The sequence below is a fragment of the Rutidosis leptorrhynchoides genome, chromosome 7 (assembly GCF_046630445.1).
Source record: "Rutidosis leptorrhynchoides isolate AG116_Rl617_1_P2 chromosome 7, CSIRO_AGI_Rlap_v1, whole genome shotgun sequence".
Taxonomy (NCBI): Eukaryota; Viridiplantae; Streptophyta; class Magnoliopsida; order Asterales; family Asteraceae; genus Rutidosis; species Rutidosis leptorrhynchoides.
The window spans coordinates 333779934-333798018 of NC_092339.1; the positions used below are offsets into that span (position 1 = coordinate 333779934).

The 18085-nt window shown below is 37.1% G+C and overlaps 1 protein-coding gene across 1 annotated transcript; it reads right to left on the reverse strand.

Annotated features, from left to right (window-relative positions):
• Positions 1-13393: 13393 nt before the first annotated feature.
• On the reverse strand, positions 13394-14839 carry LOC139860315 (U-box domain-containing protein 45-like). Its single transcript, XM_071849082.1, has 2 exons — positions 14412-14839; positions 13394-14294 (listed from the first exon to the last, which is right to left on the reverse strand). Exons 1-2 carry the CDS (start codon positions 14837-14839, stop codon positions 13394-13396), a joined length of 1329 nt encoding a protein of 442 aa, XP_071705183.1.
• Positions 14840-18085: the final 3246 nt, after the last annotated feature.

Below are 18085 nucleotides of genomic sequence, written 5' to 3' on the forward strand. Positions count from 1 at the left end.
GCTACGCCATGGGAGGAATTCAAGGCGGCTATGATTGATGAGTATTGTCCGAGAACCGAAATTCAGAAGATGGAAATTGAATTCATGCAGTTGAAGGTCGTAGGGAACGACCTTAACAGTTACAATCGTAGGTTTTTGGAGTTAGCACTGATGTGTCCGACCATGGTCACCCCCGAATTCAAGCGCATGGAGAAATACTTCTCGGGACTTCCTAAGTCCATCAAGGGTAATGTCACCTCATCCAAGCCACCGAATGTCCCCGAAGCAATGCGCATGGCGCATACTCTCCTGAATCAAATCATCTACGACGAGCCGGAGAAGGCTAAGTTTGAAGCTGGTAGTAGCGAAAAGAGGAAATGGGACAACAACCACAACAACCACAACAACAACAACAACAGGGGGAGAAACTACGATCAAACCCCCGCCAAGAGGCACAACAATGGTGGAAACCCTAATCCCAACAACAACACCAACACCAACCCGAACTACAAAGGAACCTTACCACAATGCAAACAGTGCTACAAACACCACACTGGGTATTGCAATGTTGTTTGTAAGAAATGCCAACGGGCTAGGCATATCGGAAAAGACTGCAAGGTCACCACTTTGAATGGGAAGCCGAACCCCACAGGGCCGAAGAAGTGTTATGAATGCGGGCAGACGGGCCATTTCAGAAATGCGTGCCCAAACAAGCGAAAAGATGGCGAGCCACCTCGTGGTAGAGCTTTTAATGTTAATGCAAGGGATGCACGCGATAACCCCGACTTGGTGACAGGTATATTCACAATCAACAATCTTTTAGCTTCTGTCTTGTTTGATACTGGTGCGGATAGAAGTTATGTATGTAGACATTTTTGCGATAAGATTAATTGGTCATTAGTCCCGTTAAAAGAAAGTATGCTTGTCGAGGTCGCCAATGGAAAACTTGAAAAGGTTGACCATATTAGTCGAGGAGCTATTATCAACATAGCTGGTGCAGATTTCGAAATTGATTTGATACCTATCAAACTGGGAAGTTATGACGTGATCGTCGGTATGGATTGGTTGAGCAAGTTAAAGGCCGATATTATCTGTGGAGATAAAGCACTTCGCATACCACAAGGAGATGGCGAACCACTGGTTATCTATGGAAAGAGATGTACCTCGAAGTTGAACCTCATTAGTTGCGTGAAAGCGCAAAAGATTATGAAGAAGGGACGTTTTGTTGTCCTAGCACATGTGAAAGCGGTAGAAACTGAGGTGGAGAGCGTGAACGATGTTCGAATTGTGAACGAATTTTCCGATGTCTTCCCAGAGGAATTGCCTGGATTGTCGCCGCAGAGAGCAGTAGAGTTTCAGATTGATTTAGTGCCAGGAGCTGCACCTGTAGCTCGCGCACCTTATAGACTCGCACCTTCCGAGATGCAAGAATTACAGAGTCAACTACAAGAGCTGTTAGACCGTGGATTTATCCAACCAAGTTTCTTGCCTTGGGGCGCACCTGTGTTGTTTGTGAAGAAGAAGGATGGATCCTTTCGTATGTGTATCGACTACCGTGAGCTCAACAAATTGACAATCAAGAATCGGTATCCTCTTCCACGAATTGACGATCTTTTTGATCAACTACAAGGATCGAGTGTCTATTCAAAGATCAATTTATGATCCAGCTATCACCAGTTGAGGGTGAAGGAAAGTGACATGATGAAGACTGCATTCAGAACCCGTTATGGTCATTATGAGTTCCTCGTGATGCCATTCGGTTTGACAAATGCACCTGCCGTGTTCATGGATCTCATGAATCGTGTCTGCATGCCTTACTTGGACAAGTTTGTTATCGTCTTCATAGATGATATCCTCATCTACTCTAAGAGTGAAGAAGAACATGAGCAACATCTCCGATTAGTGCTTGAACTCTTAAGACAAGAACAACTTTACGCCAAATTCTCCAAGTGTGAATTTTGGTTGAAGGAAGTACAATTTTTGGGTCATGTTGTAAGCGACCAGGGTATCAAAGTTGATCCCGCCAAGATTGAAGCCATCAGCAAGTGGGAGACCCCCACTACTCCAACGCATATTCGCCAATTCTTAGGTCTCGCCGGTTATTACCGAAGATTCATCGAAGGATTTTCTCTGATTGCGCGTCCTTTGACCGCACTGACTCACAAGGGCAAGAAGTTCATTTGGGAACCCGCACACGAATCAGCATTCCAAACTTTGAAGAAGAAGTTAACCACCGCACCTATCCTATCACTTCCTGAAGGCAGTGACGACTTTGTTGTTTATTGTGATGCATCGAAGAGTGGCTTTGGTTGTATACTGATGCAATTATCAAAGGTTATTGCCTATGCCTCCCGCCAATTGAAGATTCACGAGCGGAACTACACTACACATGATCTTGAGCTTGGAGCCGTTGTCTTTGCGCTTAAATTGTGGAGACATTATTTGTATGGAACTAAGAGCACTATTTTCACCGATCACAAGAGTCTCCAGCACATCTTTGATCAGAAGCAACTGAATATGAGACAACGTCGATGGATCGAGACGCTCAACGACTACGATTGTGAACTCCGTTATCACCCTGGCAAGGCCAATGTTGTAGCTGACGCTTTAAACCGAAAGGAGAGGACGGCACCTCTTCGTGTTAGGGCTCTGAACATCACCATCCATTCGAACCTCAACAGCCAGATCAGAGTAGCCCAAGATGAGGCTCTCAAGGAGGAGAACATATCTCATGAACATTTGAACATACTTGTCTCTCGATTCGAGGTTAGGGAGTCTGGACTCCGATGTTATGCCGGAAGAATTTGGGTACCTTATTATGGAGATCTACGAAACCTGATACTTGATGAAGCACACAAATAGAGATATTCGATTCACCCTGGAGCAGGCAAAATGTACCACGACCTTAAAGAACAGTATTGGTGGCCAAATCTTAAGAAGGACGTTGCAACTTATGTTGGGAAGTGTTTGACTTGTTCGAAAGTTAAGGCCGAACATCAGAGACCTTCTGGGTTACTTCAACAGCCGGAAATCCCACAATGGAAGTGGGAAAGGATCACAATGGATTTCATCACCAAGCTACCAAAGACGGTGGGCGGATACGATACTATTTGGGTTATTGTTGACCGCCTTACCAAATCTGCACACTTTCTAGCGATGAAGGAAACGGATACAATGGAGAGACTTGCTCAGTTATACATCAAAGAGGTTGTATCTCGTCATGGTGTACCTTTATCGATCATCTCCGATCGCGATCCCCATTTTGCTTCTAGATTTTGGCGTTCTTTGCAAGAAGCCATGGGAACTCGTCTCGATATGAGTACTGCGTATCATCCTCAGACTGACGGGCAAAGTGAACGAACGATTCAGACCTTGGAGGACATGCTGCGTGCATGTGTCATTGATTTTGGAAAGGCCTGGGAAAGACATTTGCCACTCGCCGAATTCTCGTACAACAACAGTTATCACTCTAGCATTAATGCTTCACCTTTTGAAGCATTGTATGGCCGTAAGTGCCGATCTCCTATTTGTTGGGCCGAAGTAGGCGAAAAGCAAATCACCGGACCCGAGATAGTCCACGAAACCACGAAGAAGATTGCTCAGATTCAAGCTAGACTTAAGACTGCCCGTGATCGCCAAAAGAGTTATGCCGATCTTAAACGTAAGGACTTTGAATTCAATGTTGGAGACCGTGTTATGTTGAAGGTTGCACCTTGGAAGGGTGTGATCCGTTTTGGGAAGCGCGGAAAGTTAAACCCGCGGTACATTGGTCCTTTTGAAATTTTGGAGCGTGTTGGACCCGTTGCTTATCGCCTTGATCTTCCAACACAACTGAGTTCAGTTCATCCTACCTTCCACGTATCAAACTTGAAGAAGTGTCTTGCTCCACCTGAACTGATCATACCACTTGAGGAACTTACGATTGACGATAAACTTCACTTTGTGGAAGAACCTGTTGAGATCATGGATCGTGAGATCAAAACTTTGAAACGCAACAAGATTCCGATTGTACGAGTACGATGGAATGCCAAACGAGGACCTGAGTTTACTTGGGAACGAGAGGATCAAATGATGCGAAAGTATCCTCACCTTTTCCCGACTCCTCCATCTACCTCAGCTTAAATTTCGGGACGAAATTTTCTTCAACAGGTGGGTAATGTAACGACCCTGGAATTTCCAACATTTATTTATTAATAATTACTATTATTAATACGTGTGATTAAATGAATGTATGTTATTACATTTACATGTTGCTATGATTGCCCGTACTTGACTTTTAAGTGCCCGAAACGTCTTTGTGACACCCGGAACTTTCACGAATAATATTTCTAGATATTATTTGCATTCATGATTAATTTTATTAATCATTTTAATTAACTATGGTGACTAGTTAGTTACTTGGGCTTTAATTGGTTTAACTTGTGAATTATTGAACTTGGGCTTGTTTAAAGTAAATGGACTTATGTTATTGGGCTTCCAAGCCCACCCTACCTTTTAAATGGACTTGACTAGCCCACTTAGTCATGTAAGTAGTACTTGTAAATGTAACTAGTTAGTTTTGTCACATGAGAATCTAGTTATCATCTAATCCCCATGAACTAACACCAAGTATCCAACTTTTAAGACTTTTCATCCATGTAACCAACAAACAAACTCTTTCCCCCTCCCCCACTCCAAAAGCCGTCGGCCTTGGTGGTCATTTAGTGGTGTTTTGAATTTTTTTTACACTACATACTCACTAGTATTCATATTACTCTTTCATTTACACACACACACTCACTTTTCTCTCAAACATCCTCTCATCTTTTGCTCTCAAGTGTGAGTGTTCTTTCAAGCTCTTTCTCTTCTTCTTTTCTTGTTAGAAACTGAATTATATACATACTAAATCATCATCATCATCTTTTGTTACTTGCTTGTTTGATTTCTTGTTTGTTGTTGTTACTTGTTTCATCTTGTTGTTGTAGTTACTTACTAGCTTTCAAGAACCTAACTTTCTAGTTTTGGTTCTTCTATTATCTTGTAAGTTCAAGAACACAAGAACATAAACTCACTAGTTTATGATTCTACTTCAATTGTTTCAAAAGTTGCAAGTTCCATGTGTTGATTAAAGACATACTTGAAGCTCATGAAGTAAACTTTAAAGTTTACTTTCTAAAGATCAAACTTTGGTTTGAATCTTTAAAGTATGAATAACCATGAACCTTTTCTTGTTTATTTAAGTTTACTTCTTCAATTTATGCACTTTAATTTCATGTAGTTAGTTTATATGGTCAAGTACTACAAGTTAGTCTTGATCTCATATCTCTTGAACAAATTAAGTTAACCTTGAAAGTTCAAGAACACACAAATAAGTTTTCTTTAAATATAACTTTGGATCTAGACTTTTGAGTCTTGGATCTTCAAGATCAAACTAAGAACTATGTTCAACTACTTATGATCTTGATTAGTTAGTTTACATTCAAGTTTGTAACTTGTTATTAGCTTTAAAGTCCATGTAAGTGTCAAACCTAAGACTTTGATGTAACTTTGGTTCATCAAACTACATGCAACTCTTAAGTGAGTTGTGCTTCATGTCTTAGACTTGCACTAGGGTTATGATGGTCAAGACTTGATTAAGATGATGTAGATACATCAATGAGTTATACACTTGAAGCTATATGCATCAAGGATGAGAACCATGATGAACATCAAGCACCAAGACCACCGGAACCCTTTTAAACTTACTGTTTCTGTCCAAAACTTTCTGACCTGATGCTTCTGGAACAGACCAGTAGACCTGGGCTGTTCTAACCTTGATTTTTAGATAGATCTTTTCGGGTAGATAACTTTTCATATAGGACTCGTCTTAATCCGAGTTACGGTTTAGGATTTATGGCCCTCCGATCGTTACTATGTCCTTTAACGTTGTGCAGAAATTTCTGACCTACTCGCACTTAGACCGTCGCCACGGTCAAACCAAGACGAGTTTGCTTCTGTAAATTTTACCACACTTAAGAGACTCATAGACAGAGCCATGGCCACTGGTCTCACCTTAATTCAGTAAGGGTAGAGGCCGTGGTGACTGACTGAAGTCAGACTTTGTTGAAAACTACTTTCATAAACGAAACTTACTTTACGCCTTTTGTTTAATGATGAATGATGATGACCCTTAAGACCTTAAATACATACTTTTAAACCTATTAAGACGATTTACTGACTTAGTACTATTTGACTTAGGTTGAGGACTTCGGACCATTTACTTGCACACCTTTCCCGACTACTACTTTACCGCTACATATCATTGTGAGTTATAGCATCCCCTTTTTACTTTAACTTATTTTGGGAACTGAGAATACATGCGGATTTTATGTTTTACATACTAGGCACGAGTACTTAAACTTATATATATGTGGGTTATATAACGGCAGAAACATTCCCTTTAGCTCGGTAACGTTTAATCATTGGTTTTTGAACCGTGAACGCGAATCTTAGATATGGATCCATAGGGTTTGACATCCCCACTCGGGCTAGTAGCGCTAGCATTTAACGAGTGTTTAATACTTCGTAAACATACGCACTTGCCAAGTGTACTTTCAGGGGGCATAAACGTTAAGTTAGTTACCAAGTGCCCACGGTTAACATATACTTTATCATACTGTTTTGAAACGCTCTTTGTAGCACTGAAATCTCGTGGCCTACCTTATATACTGTTATACTTAAACTATAGCTCACCAACCTTTGTGTTGACGTTTTTAAGCATGTTTTTCTCAGGTGCTTGAGGTTAGCTTCCGCTGTGTATTAGTCGTTCTGTAGACACCCGCTGCTTAGAGTTGTCATCGCATGAACTACTTTATTTTGCATTCAAACATTCGTACTTTTGAACTATGACTTGTAACGACCATTGTGGTCACATACACTTATTATTTGCTTCTACTTAGTGAAGCATGCTTTTGAAATGTAAAACATTTGATGTCGGTTATGACATCACCTTTTTATCGTGAATGCAACTTCTTTAATTACAGCATATAGTACATCACCTTGTAATGATCCTGTTGTTGATGATTCGTACACGATGGTTTTGTACGGGGCATCACATAGAAGATAAGTGAGGTTTCACTTGGTGGTAGCATTATGATCTATTGGTAAGAGTATTTGGTGATTGTGAATTCTTCAATGGGGCATAAGGGTTCATAAGTTGCGGCTTATCAAGGAGCTAGTGTTGTATCCGGACACTCCACCGAGTTTGGAGCATCATAGTGCAACTAACTCTCAATTCGTTAGAATTGAGGAGTGGATTAAGGAAGATTAGTTAACATCTTCCCGATTCCGTGTTTGTTCTCTTATCCTTTATCTTCGTATTTATTATACTTGTGAACAAACTATTCAAATCACACTATAGTAATCTCAAGCTCTAAATCGAAAATGTTTTCAAAATTACACTAAGTAATTATTCAACCCCCCCCCCCCCCTAGTTACTTACACATTCTAACAAAAAGAGCAATTGAAAATGGCTTTATTAAGGGCATCGACGTGGAAAATGATAAAATAGTAGTTTCACACCTACAATATGCAGATGACACTGTATTCTTTAGTGAATGGAGTAAATGCAACGCATCGAATATAACCAAACACCTAAAATGTTTTGAAGAGCTTTCAGGATTAAAAGTAAAGTTTAAAAAAGCAACCTTTTTAGTATTGGTGTTTCAAAAGAAGATGTAAAGGAGTTGCCTTAATGTTTAGAATGCTCATCAGGATCTTTGCCCTTCACATCTCTTGGAATGCCTATTGGAGTGAAGATGTGCAAAGCAACAACCTGTTAACCAGTTATTGACAAATCAAGAAAAGTCTTGTGAATTGGAAAGCCAAGACTATTTTTTTCGATGGACGTCATGGTGAAATCTATACTTAGTAGCTTACCTTTATATTTTTTTTTGTCTTTCGTGCCCTAGCAAGTATCATTAAAACTCTAGAATCATTTAGACATATTTTTTTCTAGGGGGTAATGGCTCGACTAGAAAACTTTGTTGGGTTAAATGGGAGTTGTTGGGTTAAATGGGACCGGGAACTTCTACCATACAAAAAGGAGGGATTAAACATAGGTTCTCTTCATGCTAAAAACTTATCTCTAATATGTAAATGGTGGTAGCGCTTTAAAATAGAACCTAACGCGTTTTGGGCCAAAGTTATAACTAGCATATATGGAAAAGACGCTTGCCTTTTGGAAACTAACACTTGCAGGAACCCTTTTGGTAGCACAACATGGATGGAAATTGTTAAAGCTGGTCACTAGGTTGATGCAACAGGTTTATGTTTCTCTTCGTCCTTGTTAAGAGCTGTTGGAGATGGTCATTCAACCAAATTCTAGCATGACACATGGATCGAAAATAACAATCTTTAAAACACCTTTAGGGGATTATTCAAACTCGAGACAAACACATAAGTCACAATCGCTAAAAGAACATAAAAAACAAACGTACAATGCAACGAAACTTGGAGCTGGATCAATCCTTTTAGTGGTCGCGCTCTATCTAAACTTGATAATCTCAACCAACTTATGTCATCTATTTATTTGTCCAACATGGAGATTTATGGAAATGGGGATTGGATGCATCGGGATCGTTCACTATAAATGCTCTTGCCTTGCTGCTCGACAACAAACTACTCGAAGAATATCCTTCTAACGAGGAAACAATTCACAACAAAGCTCTACATTAAAAGGTTGACATTTTTATGGATAACAATTCACAGGAAAATACCTACAAGATCGGAACTCGATAAAGGTGATTTTGATTTAGACACAATTCATTACCCAATAGGCAACAATAGTGTGGAAACAGTCGATCATATTTTGATAAACTGCTCGGCTAGTGCGAACATTTGGTCACTATTACTAAATGGTGGAACTCGCAATCTCACAACATCACAAAATTAGAGGAAACTTTCAAGGAAGATCAAAATCTTGATAACACCTCGATGGGCAAAATAATTTGGCAAGTAACAAAATGGATTTGTGGATATACGATTTGGAGGAATAGAAATCAAAAGTATTTCAGAATAAACATTGGGAACCAAACATGATCATTTCGGGCATTCAGTTACAAAACTTCAATTAAATTTCATAAAGACTTAAGAAGGCTTCTCTAAAATGGCACCAATGGTTGATAAATCTCGATTTATCCGTTTTATCAACAAATCATCGCCCCGGAGTTGGCTAATTCAATAGTACCTGCAAACAAAATGTCAGATTCTGCTTCGGGTTTTATGCTAACTAATTCACTCGACAAATCTAAATAGCTGTGTATAACATACATACCGATCGTTTTCGTTTCTTTGATTCTGGCCCACATAAAATGGTTGGGCATGCACAATCACTGTGCCATGTAATTATGTTTCTATTTATATAATGGTTTTCTTGCTTTTTTGAGAAAAAGAAAACGTCACTTTACGATATTTATATGAAAATATCATTTATTGTAGATAAATGAAACACTCAAATATGATGGTGAGTTTTTCGAGCTCGACGAAAGAAACTCGACCTGAACTCTTTTACCAAAAGATCTTCAAAATATGTTGAAATTCGAAGTCATGATTTGAACGCAGTTCGAATATGAGTTTTTAGCGAAGCATGTTTGAATAGCTTGTTAGTGACTTAACTCATTATATTTGTTACAGATTCATGTCATGTGGCTGGTGGCATACTAACTCAGTGTCTGACCACCATATTAAATTCAGATATTTTTTTTCTATCTTTATAATCTTAAATAACATCACATACATTTATAACAAAATTTTGTTAATTGTTTTACAAAATTTTCATTTTAACATATACCTAATAACTGATAGAATATAGGGAGTATTATCTAATAATTCGTACATCACTATTTTTAGCCATACACCACTAAATATGCATTGTAGTATTGTAGAGTACAAGACTTTAAAGCACAGTTGGTAGTGTATGACTAAAAAGTGGTGGTGTACGAAGCATCATCTTTTGTAATCTCAACTTAACCAAAAGTTTAGCGAATGATTGATAGATTGTTAGCGGGAAGCTTGTTTATGTTAGCTTGTTTTTATTTTATGAACACATGTCACATTCATTCGTTTACGTCCTTGAACGTTTGATAACATCTTCATTAAAGTTAAATCGTTCATTTATTATGTTTGTTTACTAATGGTTTAATAATATGTAGGCAAATTTGCATCTCATTTTTATCTAGAGGTTTTGTTAATGTGTACAATTATCGTAAGTTGTATTTAATGTATTCCGAATAATATTTAATACTCCGTATTTGAGAGAATTATGAGTTTATTAAAAGCAGTTTAACATATTTCATGATGATTTACCTTAACAAAACCCTTTATCTAATCCGAATTGATTTTTATTTTATTTTATTTTAATTTTTTTTTTTTTTTTTTGAAAAGCAAGTAGGAATTTATTATAACCACGAAACTATACAAGGCAATGAGGAAAGACCTCAATGTTCTCGAATGGTTTGTAAAGTTAACAAACCATAATACAAAAGATACAATATAATTACGATTACAATTTTAAATAAGTTCTAGGATCATTTAGCCACGACATCCAATCAATCTTCTTCCTTTTCAAACGAACCGAAATCCATTCATAAGAATTGACTTGGACGTTATCAAAAGGCAACCTTCACATTCACACTTGCACCTCGAAAAACTTTGTTATTTCTATTCTTCCAAATTTGATACGCACATACCCACTCGACCGCTTGCAATATCTTTTTCCCCAACGAAGTCATGTGAGTCGGACCATTACCTCGTAGGATTTCATTCAAGCTAAGGTTGGAGGTGTTGTTGAAGCCCCACCACGAATAAATTTTTGACCATAATTCGGAAGCATACTTGCAGGAAACGAAAGTGTGCTCCACCGATTCAATCGCATCTTCACATATGGGGCATCTCACGCTATTTAAATAAACCCCTCTCTTGTCAAGTTCCACCCGAGTAGGTAAATGCCTTCTAACCATACGCCAAACAGATACCTCCAATTTTTTCGGGACCAAGGAGTTTCTCATGGTTTCGCCACCTGAGATCGTGTTACCACCGAATGAAGCCTCCTCCAATAACGAGTTTAATTTTTTCACTGTGAATAATCCGTCATTTGATAGTGACCAACGCCACTCGTCTACGGATTGGGGATTGAAATTATAACCTGAAACAAGATCACAAAGTTCGGTTAGTTCAGCTGCAGTTCGTCCAGTAGGGGGCCTGCTCCAATCCCAGTTCCAAACGATTCGCTGGTCAACGAAACTAATTCGATCCTTGATGGCTGCAAACCGATTGTTCTCTAAGCGGAATAGTCTCCCAAATCGATCTTTCAAACACCCCTGCCCCGTCCAATTTTCCTCCCAAAACGATGTTTCTGAGTTTGCACCTGCCTTTACCACGAAAGAATTTAAGAATGGAACACCTGCTTCTTGAATATTATAACCTGTTAACAAAATTGCACGCCAAGAGGTTGGCCTTAAGGCCCGAATTACATCAGGCCCCAAATCCATACCCCCACGCGTGCCATAGATACTGCGAATAATGCAAGCCCATAAGGAATCGATTTCGGTATTAAACCTCCATCGCCATTTCCCTAGTAAGGCCATATTTTTATTTTTCAACGAGCCAAAGTTTAATCCCCCGTTATCGTATGAAGCGATAACATCCGCCCATTTAACCCAAGAGATTTTTTTGTTTTCATCCAACCCGCCCCAAAAGAAATCACGCCTCACTTTCTCAAGAATATTTAACACACACGGCGTAGCACGAAATAGAGAGAAGTAATACAATGGGAGACTACTAAGAATCGACTTTATAAGGACTACTCTACCTCCAAATGACAACGTTCGCATCTTCCAACTCGACAACCTACTTTTAATCTTTTCAATGACGGGGTTCCAATCGCTTAATTTCTTCATACTAGCACCGATAGGCAAGCCTAAGTAGGTGAACGGGAATTTACCAACTTGGCATCCCATGAATTTTTCCATATTAAGCACATCAACCGAACTAACCCCGACACCATATAGAAAACTCTTATCGAAATTAACTTTAAGTCCCGAAGCGAGTTCAAAACATTTAAGTAGATTTTGCAAATTATGGGCGTTTGAACGATTCCACTCTCCTAAAAAAATCGTATCATCCGCGTATTGCAAATTGGAGACAAGTATATTTTCATTCCCAACTTCAATTCCTTTAAACAATCCTTTCTCAATGGCCGATTTCGTTAAAATGTTCAAGCCTTCCGCCGCCATAATGAATAAAAAAAATGAGAAAGAGGATCACCTTGTCGTATTCCCCGACCTAAGGTGAATTCGTTAGTCGGAGAGCCATTAACAAGAATCGAGATAGAAGCGGAGCTCAAACACGAGTATATCCAATTTCTCCATTTATTACCGAACCCCATACTTTTCATTACTTCCATCAAAAAGTTCCAATTGAGGCTATCGAATGCCTTTTCAAAATCGGCCTTAAAAAGAATACCCTTCTTCCTTTTAGATTTTAGAAAATCTACACTTTCATTAACAATTAACGCTCCGTCTAATATAAATCTTCCTTTAATGAAAGCGCTTTGTTCCGATCCGATGAGCGAAGGAATAGATTTCTTAAGTCTATTCTAGAGGATCTTAGCAATTATTTTGTAATAACTCCCGATTAAACTTATTGGCCGACAATCCTTTAAACACAAGGATCCGATTTCTTTGGAATTAAGGTGATAAAAGAAGCGTTGCAACCTCGGAAAATTTCTCCTTTATTCCAAAACCAACAAACTGCTTTTTCAAGTTCATCTTTGATAAGATCCCAAAATCCGAATTGATTTTGCAATTTAAAATATATAAAATTTTCAAAAGATTTTAAGACATGCATTCTATGTACGTTACTAATAACAACCCACTAACTTACTAATAATCAACTTTCTAACTATTTTGTACGTTTAAGCACAAGCTTTTTTTAAGCTAGGATAGCCAGTTAGAAAAACTTTAAGATTTTTTTTTTTTTTTTTAATCTCGATATCGAAGGATCCTCTCATTTTTCGCTCACACACGCCCAATTCGCGATGATGTTGACAGTACCATCGACTGTTGGGAAAACCCCCCAGAGACCTTCTCAAATCGCATTGATGTTGACAATACCATCAAAGGTTAGAAACTCTCTGCTTAGAGTGAGAATCGAACCTTGGTTGGCAGTACCTTAAGTTGGATCTCACCTCATACCACTCATGGCAAGCTTCGGTAGTTAAAAACTTTAAGATATTAAAGACTTTAGAAAGAAACATTTATTTATGCTATATACAAATGTCACTTTCAATAACATTCGAGTCTACAAGTTCTTAGTCAAAGAACTCAATAGAAACATCATACCCTAATTGATAAGTTTAATCGAAAGTTGATAATAAGAAACGAACTTCAATTTTAAATCAAAATGGTAAACTTTTCGAGCTCGAGAACGACACAATCGACGACTTTGAATGCTCCAAATGTGCGAACACTCTTGGAAAATTGGCCCTTTTCACCATCCTTGTCATGTTGTTTTGCAAACTCTGTTCTACCAATTGTCTTACCGCGTTGTTATTTGTTAACTTACTTGACGGGTCCACTGACTTATCGTGAATGGACCCGCATAGGGGTGCTGAGAGAGTCGCCCCTACGTCTGAAACTTGTTTTCCTTTGTTGTTTTTTAAAATCTCTAGAATTTTCGAAGATCTTTTTTGCGCTAAAGTGCTACCAATCAAAGTTAACTCAAGAAGTGAAGACATAATCCCGGCATCAATCATAGCTTGTCGATCCACATACGACTTATGAGCCATCACCATTAAAATGTATGTCGCCTTTTCTTGACAACTAGGCAAATCCACCCAATTTAAAACATCAACCAAGATCGTAAACGCATTTTGAACAACACTAACCGCCTTTCTCCCCTCATGAGTCGACACAATATTACTCACGATTGAAAGAATTCTATCGCTAACTTCAATATCTCCAATCGCATTCAATAAAAATGGTACGAAACCATCAACTTCAACCATAGGCAAAACATTTGATGACAAAATAGATAGATTGTAAATCGCCCTCAAAGAATCTTGAATCATTTGTGAATTCTTTTCGGTCTTAGCGATACCTTTGAGAGTTTTTATCAAGAACGAAATCGCTCCAGATGATCCAATGATTTGTTTATTCGAATCAAGCGCACTTAATCCCAAAAAATTAGCAACAATTACTGGTAACAAATCCTGGTTTGGTGAACCATCATTCAATGTACATTGAACTAGATCTAGCATCTTGTGTACCAACCCTGCTTCAACAATAGAAGATTTATTCCTGAAAATTAACAACACACAAAAGAGAATATTATAACAATATTCTTTTGAAACAAGATCTAACAACCAGTAAAGGTTAAATGTGTCTATAATAATAATATTGTTAAAAGAAAATTACATGTCATTTCCAATTCCTAGATTGAGTAGAGCATAAAGAGCAGAGATTTGAAAATCAAGATCTTTAGAATCAAGCATTCGAACCAAAGGCGAAATCGCTCCAAGTAATCCAAAATTTGTTCTAGTTTCCGAATCTTCTTTCGCTAACTCTCTTACTTTTTTCGCTCCTAGTAAAACGTCATCGTTTTTTTCACTCACTAACAAATTCACCACTTCCTTCAACTTAACATTTTCTTCATTCGATACTTTGCTACTACTTATACTCTTGGTCGTATCTGATCTGCATTCAGATATTGAAGTTTTTGGCGCGGATATCGGGGACCTGACAGCTTTCTTATGCTTTGGCAATCTGCCGCCGCATTTCATTGCTTCGATGATTTTGCGACGGCAGGATGACCAGAGGCTGGTGGTTTGTTGATACTTTGCCATTATTGTTTCTTACTTTTTTTTTCTTCTGACAAAGTGTTGGGTTAATTCATTGGAATCAGAGCTGGCTATAGATACAGAAATTGATGGTTTGTTATGTATGATATATTAACTCATAAAATGACGTAATTATAGTATTGGGATTCAGAGAGAGTAAAGCTATAAAGTGGCAAAAGGTGAAGTTTAATGAAGAAGATAGATAGGGACTACTCGAAGGTGATGTTGAAGAGATGAATAAAGTGAAGCCTAACTTTTAAAGTGTTATTTTTCCTGTAAATTTAGTGATATACGGAGTAATATAATAATTGTCCTTTTTTTTGTTTTGGCACTTTATAAAATAATTCACTTAGTTTGGCAGCTATATGCCTATATTATTAGAGAAAAGTATTATAAACATAAATGTTATGGATTTCATTTTTTTCTATAGGATAAGTCGTGTTTAGTTGTTCGTAGGCGTTTTATATTCATTGTAGTGTTTCAAGCTTATTTAGGTTTGTTTAGTTTTGCTCAGGTTTCTTGATTTTATAAGTTCAAAGGAGTTATATTTTTTATGAACATTCTTTTGTTATATAAAAGTTTATCTGTTAAAAGATAGTTAAAAAAGTTATCATTTTTAGACTAGTAGTTAAAGGAAATTAATAGAAATAAATTTAGGCAATTAATATAGCATTGGGGAAAAATATCTTTAAAGACTTTTGCGGCATTCGATGAAATAATGACGTGTATGGCCGAGGAGAGCGACTACTCTCATTAATCCTTGTTAGATCCCTAGTATGCCGTTTAAAAGTAAAAATCAACAAAAGAGGAACAAAAAATTGGTCCATGATGCAAAAATAAAAGAATTCGGGGTATTTATTAAAGATATTTGAGCCCCAGTGTTTCTTGGTTTCATGCTTTGTTGTGTTTTATTCGGTTTTGAGATTTATTTCTTGTTGTTTCGTTGAGCATGTTGGCTTCCAGTTAGTTTTTGTCATAACTTGTCTCGGTTTTTGTTCCGGTTTAGTCAGATAGGTGGACTCGGTATAAATAGTTTGTATATTAGCCGCTTGTTAGGTACGGGCCTCATCGGGGATCTCTCTTGTATCCTTTGTTAAAGACTTTTTTATTCGAAAATGTTTTTCATACTTATATAAGTTTTCATTATTTTTGCAAAATAATAAATAAATAATTTTGCATCAAGGATAAACAATAGAAAAAGATCAAACTTCAAGAAAATAATTAATCTCTTCAAAAAACTAGGACATAGTATTATGTTATGAAGAAAAAAAGTGAAGTGATTAACATTAAAAGAAAATAAAAGACAGTAACCGGAATATCTTAGCCATTTTTGTGTTGTGCGAATAAATACAACTTGTAAGAAACAATAGAGAGGAATTTTCTATACCTATAAATTAAATGAGATCTTTATATGAGACGGAGACAATAATTCAGAGAGTGTTCATAATTCATTTTCAATGTTAAGTGTTCATTCATTCTCAATGAGAGTGGTAAATTCATGATGAAAATTAATTATATTTGACAAGTACTTTAGTGGGGTCTCGATTTTTCTTTTGAAAATTAATTATATTTCACAGGTACTTTAGTGATTATTTATCTTTAAAAAATATAAATTTTGAAAGTATATGGAGTCGATGCCTTTAATAAATCGTTTAGAAAGGTTAGTTTCTACTTATTTGTGTCTTGTCATGGTCTTCCGAGGACGGACCGGAGAAGACTCAGATTCTCAACCGAGAACGAACAGGAGGTGAGCTAAGGTTCTCGCCATAAGTCCAGGTGTAGATGGGCGATGTGAGATTGAAACAATACCTCACCTTTAAAGAGCTATCGTTCTCACCATAAGTCCAAGTGTAGATGGGCGATGTGAGATTGAAGCCATAAGTCCAAGTGTAGAGGGGCGATGTGAGATTGAAACAATACCTCACCTTTAAAGAGCTAACGTTCTCACCATAAGTCCAAGTGTAGATGGGCGATGTGAGATTGAAACAATACATCACCTTTAAAGAGGTGACGTTCTCGTTGGTGATGGTGCCACCAGGTTCCGAAAGGTGAACTCTCATACCAATTGTCATGGTCTATCAAGGACACCCAAGCTTATAAGTCATGACCCAATTTCATACTTGAGCGATGTGGGATAGTAACATGTTTGCAGGTTTCTAACTTATGCTTAAAATTATAACCTAGTTCAGGAATGTGTTTATTCAAACTGTTGAAGTGTTAAGCTAGTTTTAGAATGTATCAGAAACTCATAAAGATATAACTACCACAACAAATAGACTAACACATCTTACAAATAATTCAGAATCTGTGCAGACTCCCCCTGAAAAAGAATTAAGAACTCAACACCACAACCTATAAAAAATTACTTTAATTTAGTTAAGTTTTTCTATTTATTATAATAGAGGGAAAGTTAAATAAAAAAATGTTAGTAGAAACAGACCCCTTCCATCTGTCATCATACATCCAAAACAAAAAACCAAAAGTGGAAGAAAAAAACAAGCACAATGTTATCTATGTATTTGGTGGACTCCACAACTCTTCAGTAGTAATAGCTAATTGCTTTCATTTGTTTTTGCATAGGGATAGTAAACCAACTATGAAACTAACAACTCAAAACTTATTAAAAGATTAACCTGAGAATCAACTTTAAGAGGAACAAAAACTCATGAAGTTGTTAACTCCTATAAAGGCTCAAGCAATATAATATATATATTTGGTTTTTAGTACCTTGAAGTTAAAAGTTTAATAACTAATACAAACCGAAAAAAGCACATCAGGTGATTCGGAAATAGAAAAGATAAATTATACATATATTCATTTGGGAAAAGTATATGAAAATGCATTGAACTTTCACTAAATTCCTATTGTATGCATACAACTTTCAAAACTCCAATTGTATGCATTCAACTTTCAAATATGTACTATTGTATGCATCCAACTTTCAAAACTTCTATTTTTTGACGAAGTTAGTCCCTTAACATAATAACCGTTAGTTATCTCCGTTACATTTAAACAATTTTTACCTCATCATAAAAACTTAAAAGTTAACATCTTCATCACTGAATTAAAATGAAATTCAACACATTCATCTCATCTAAATTTTTATTCTCTATTACAAAATCAAATTTCGTTCTACAAAATGAATTCAAAAATGAACACTGATCCATTCTAACAGATCTAAAAAAATGAGTAATCCAAATATCCTTCATCATCATACTTCATTCACTGAACCATATACCCTTCACTTCAATG

Bases quoted from the DNA above. Each gene is read 5' to 3' on its own strand.
- LOC139860315 (XM_071849082.1), bottom strand. From the start codon at position 14,839: ATGGCAAAGTATCAACAAACCACCAGCCTCTGGTCATCCTGCCGTCGC. The intron at 14,295-14,411 runs GTAATTTTCTTT...GTTAATTTTCAG, and splicing joins CTAGGAATTGGAAATGACAT to GAATAAATCTTCTATTGTTG.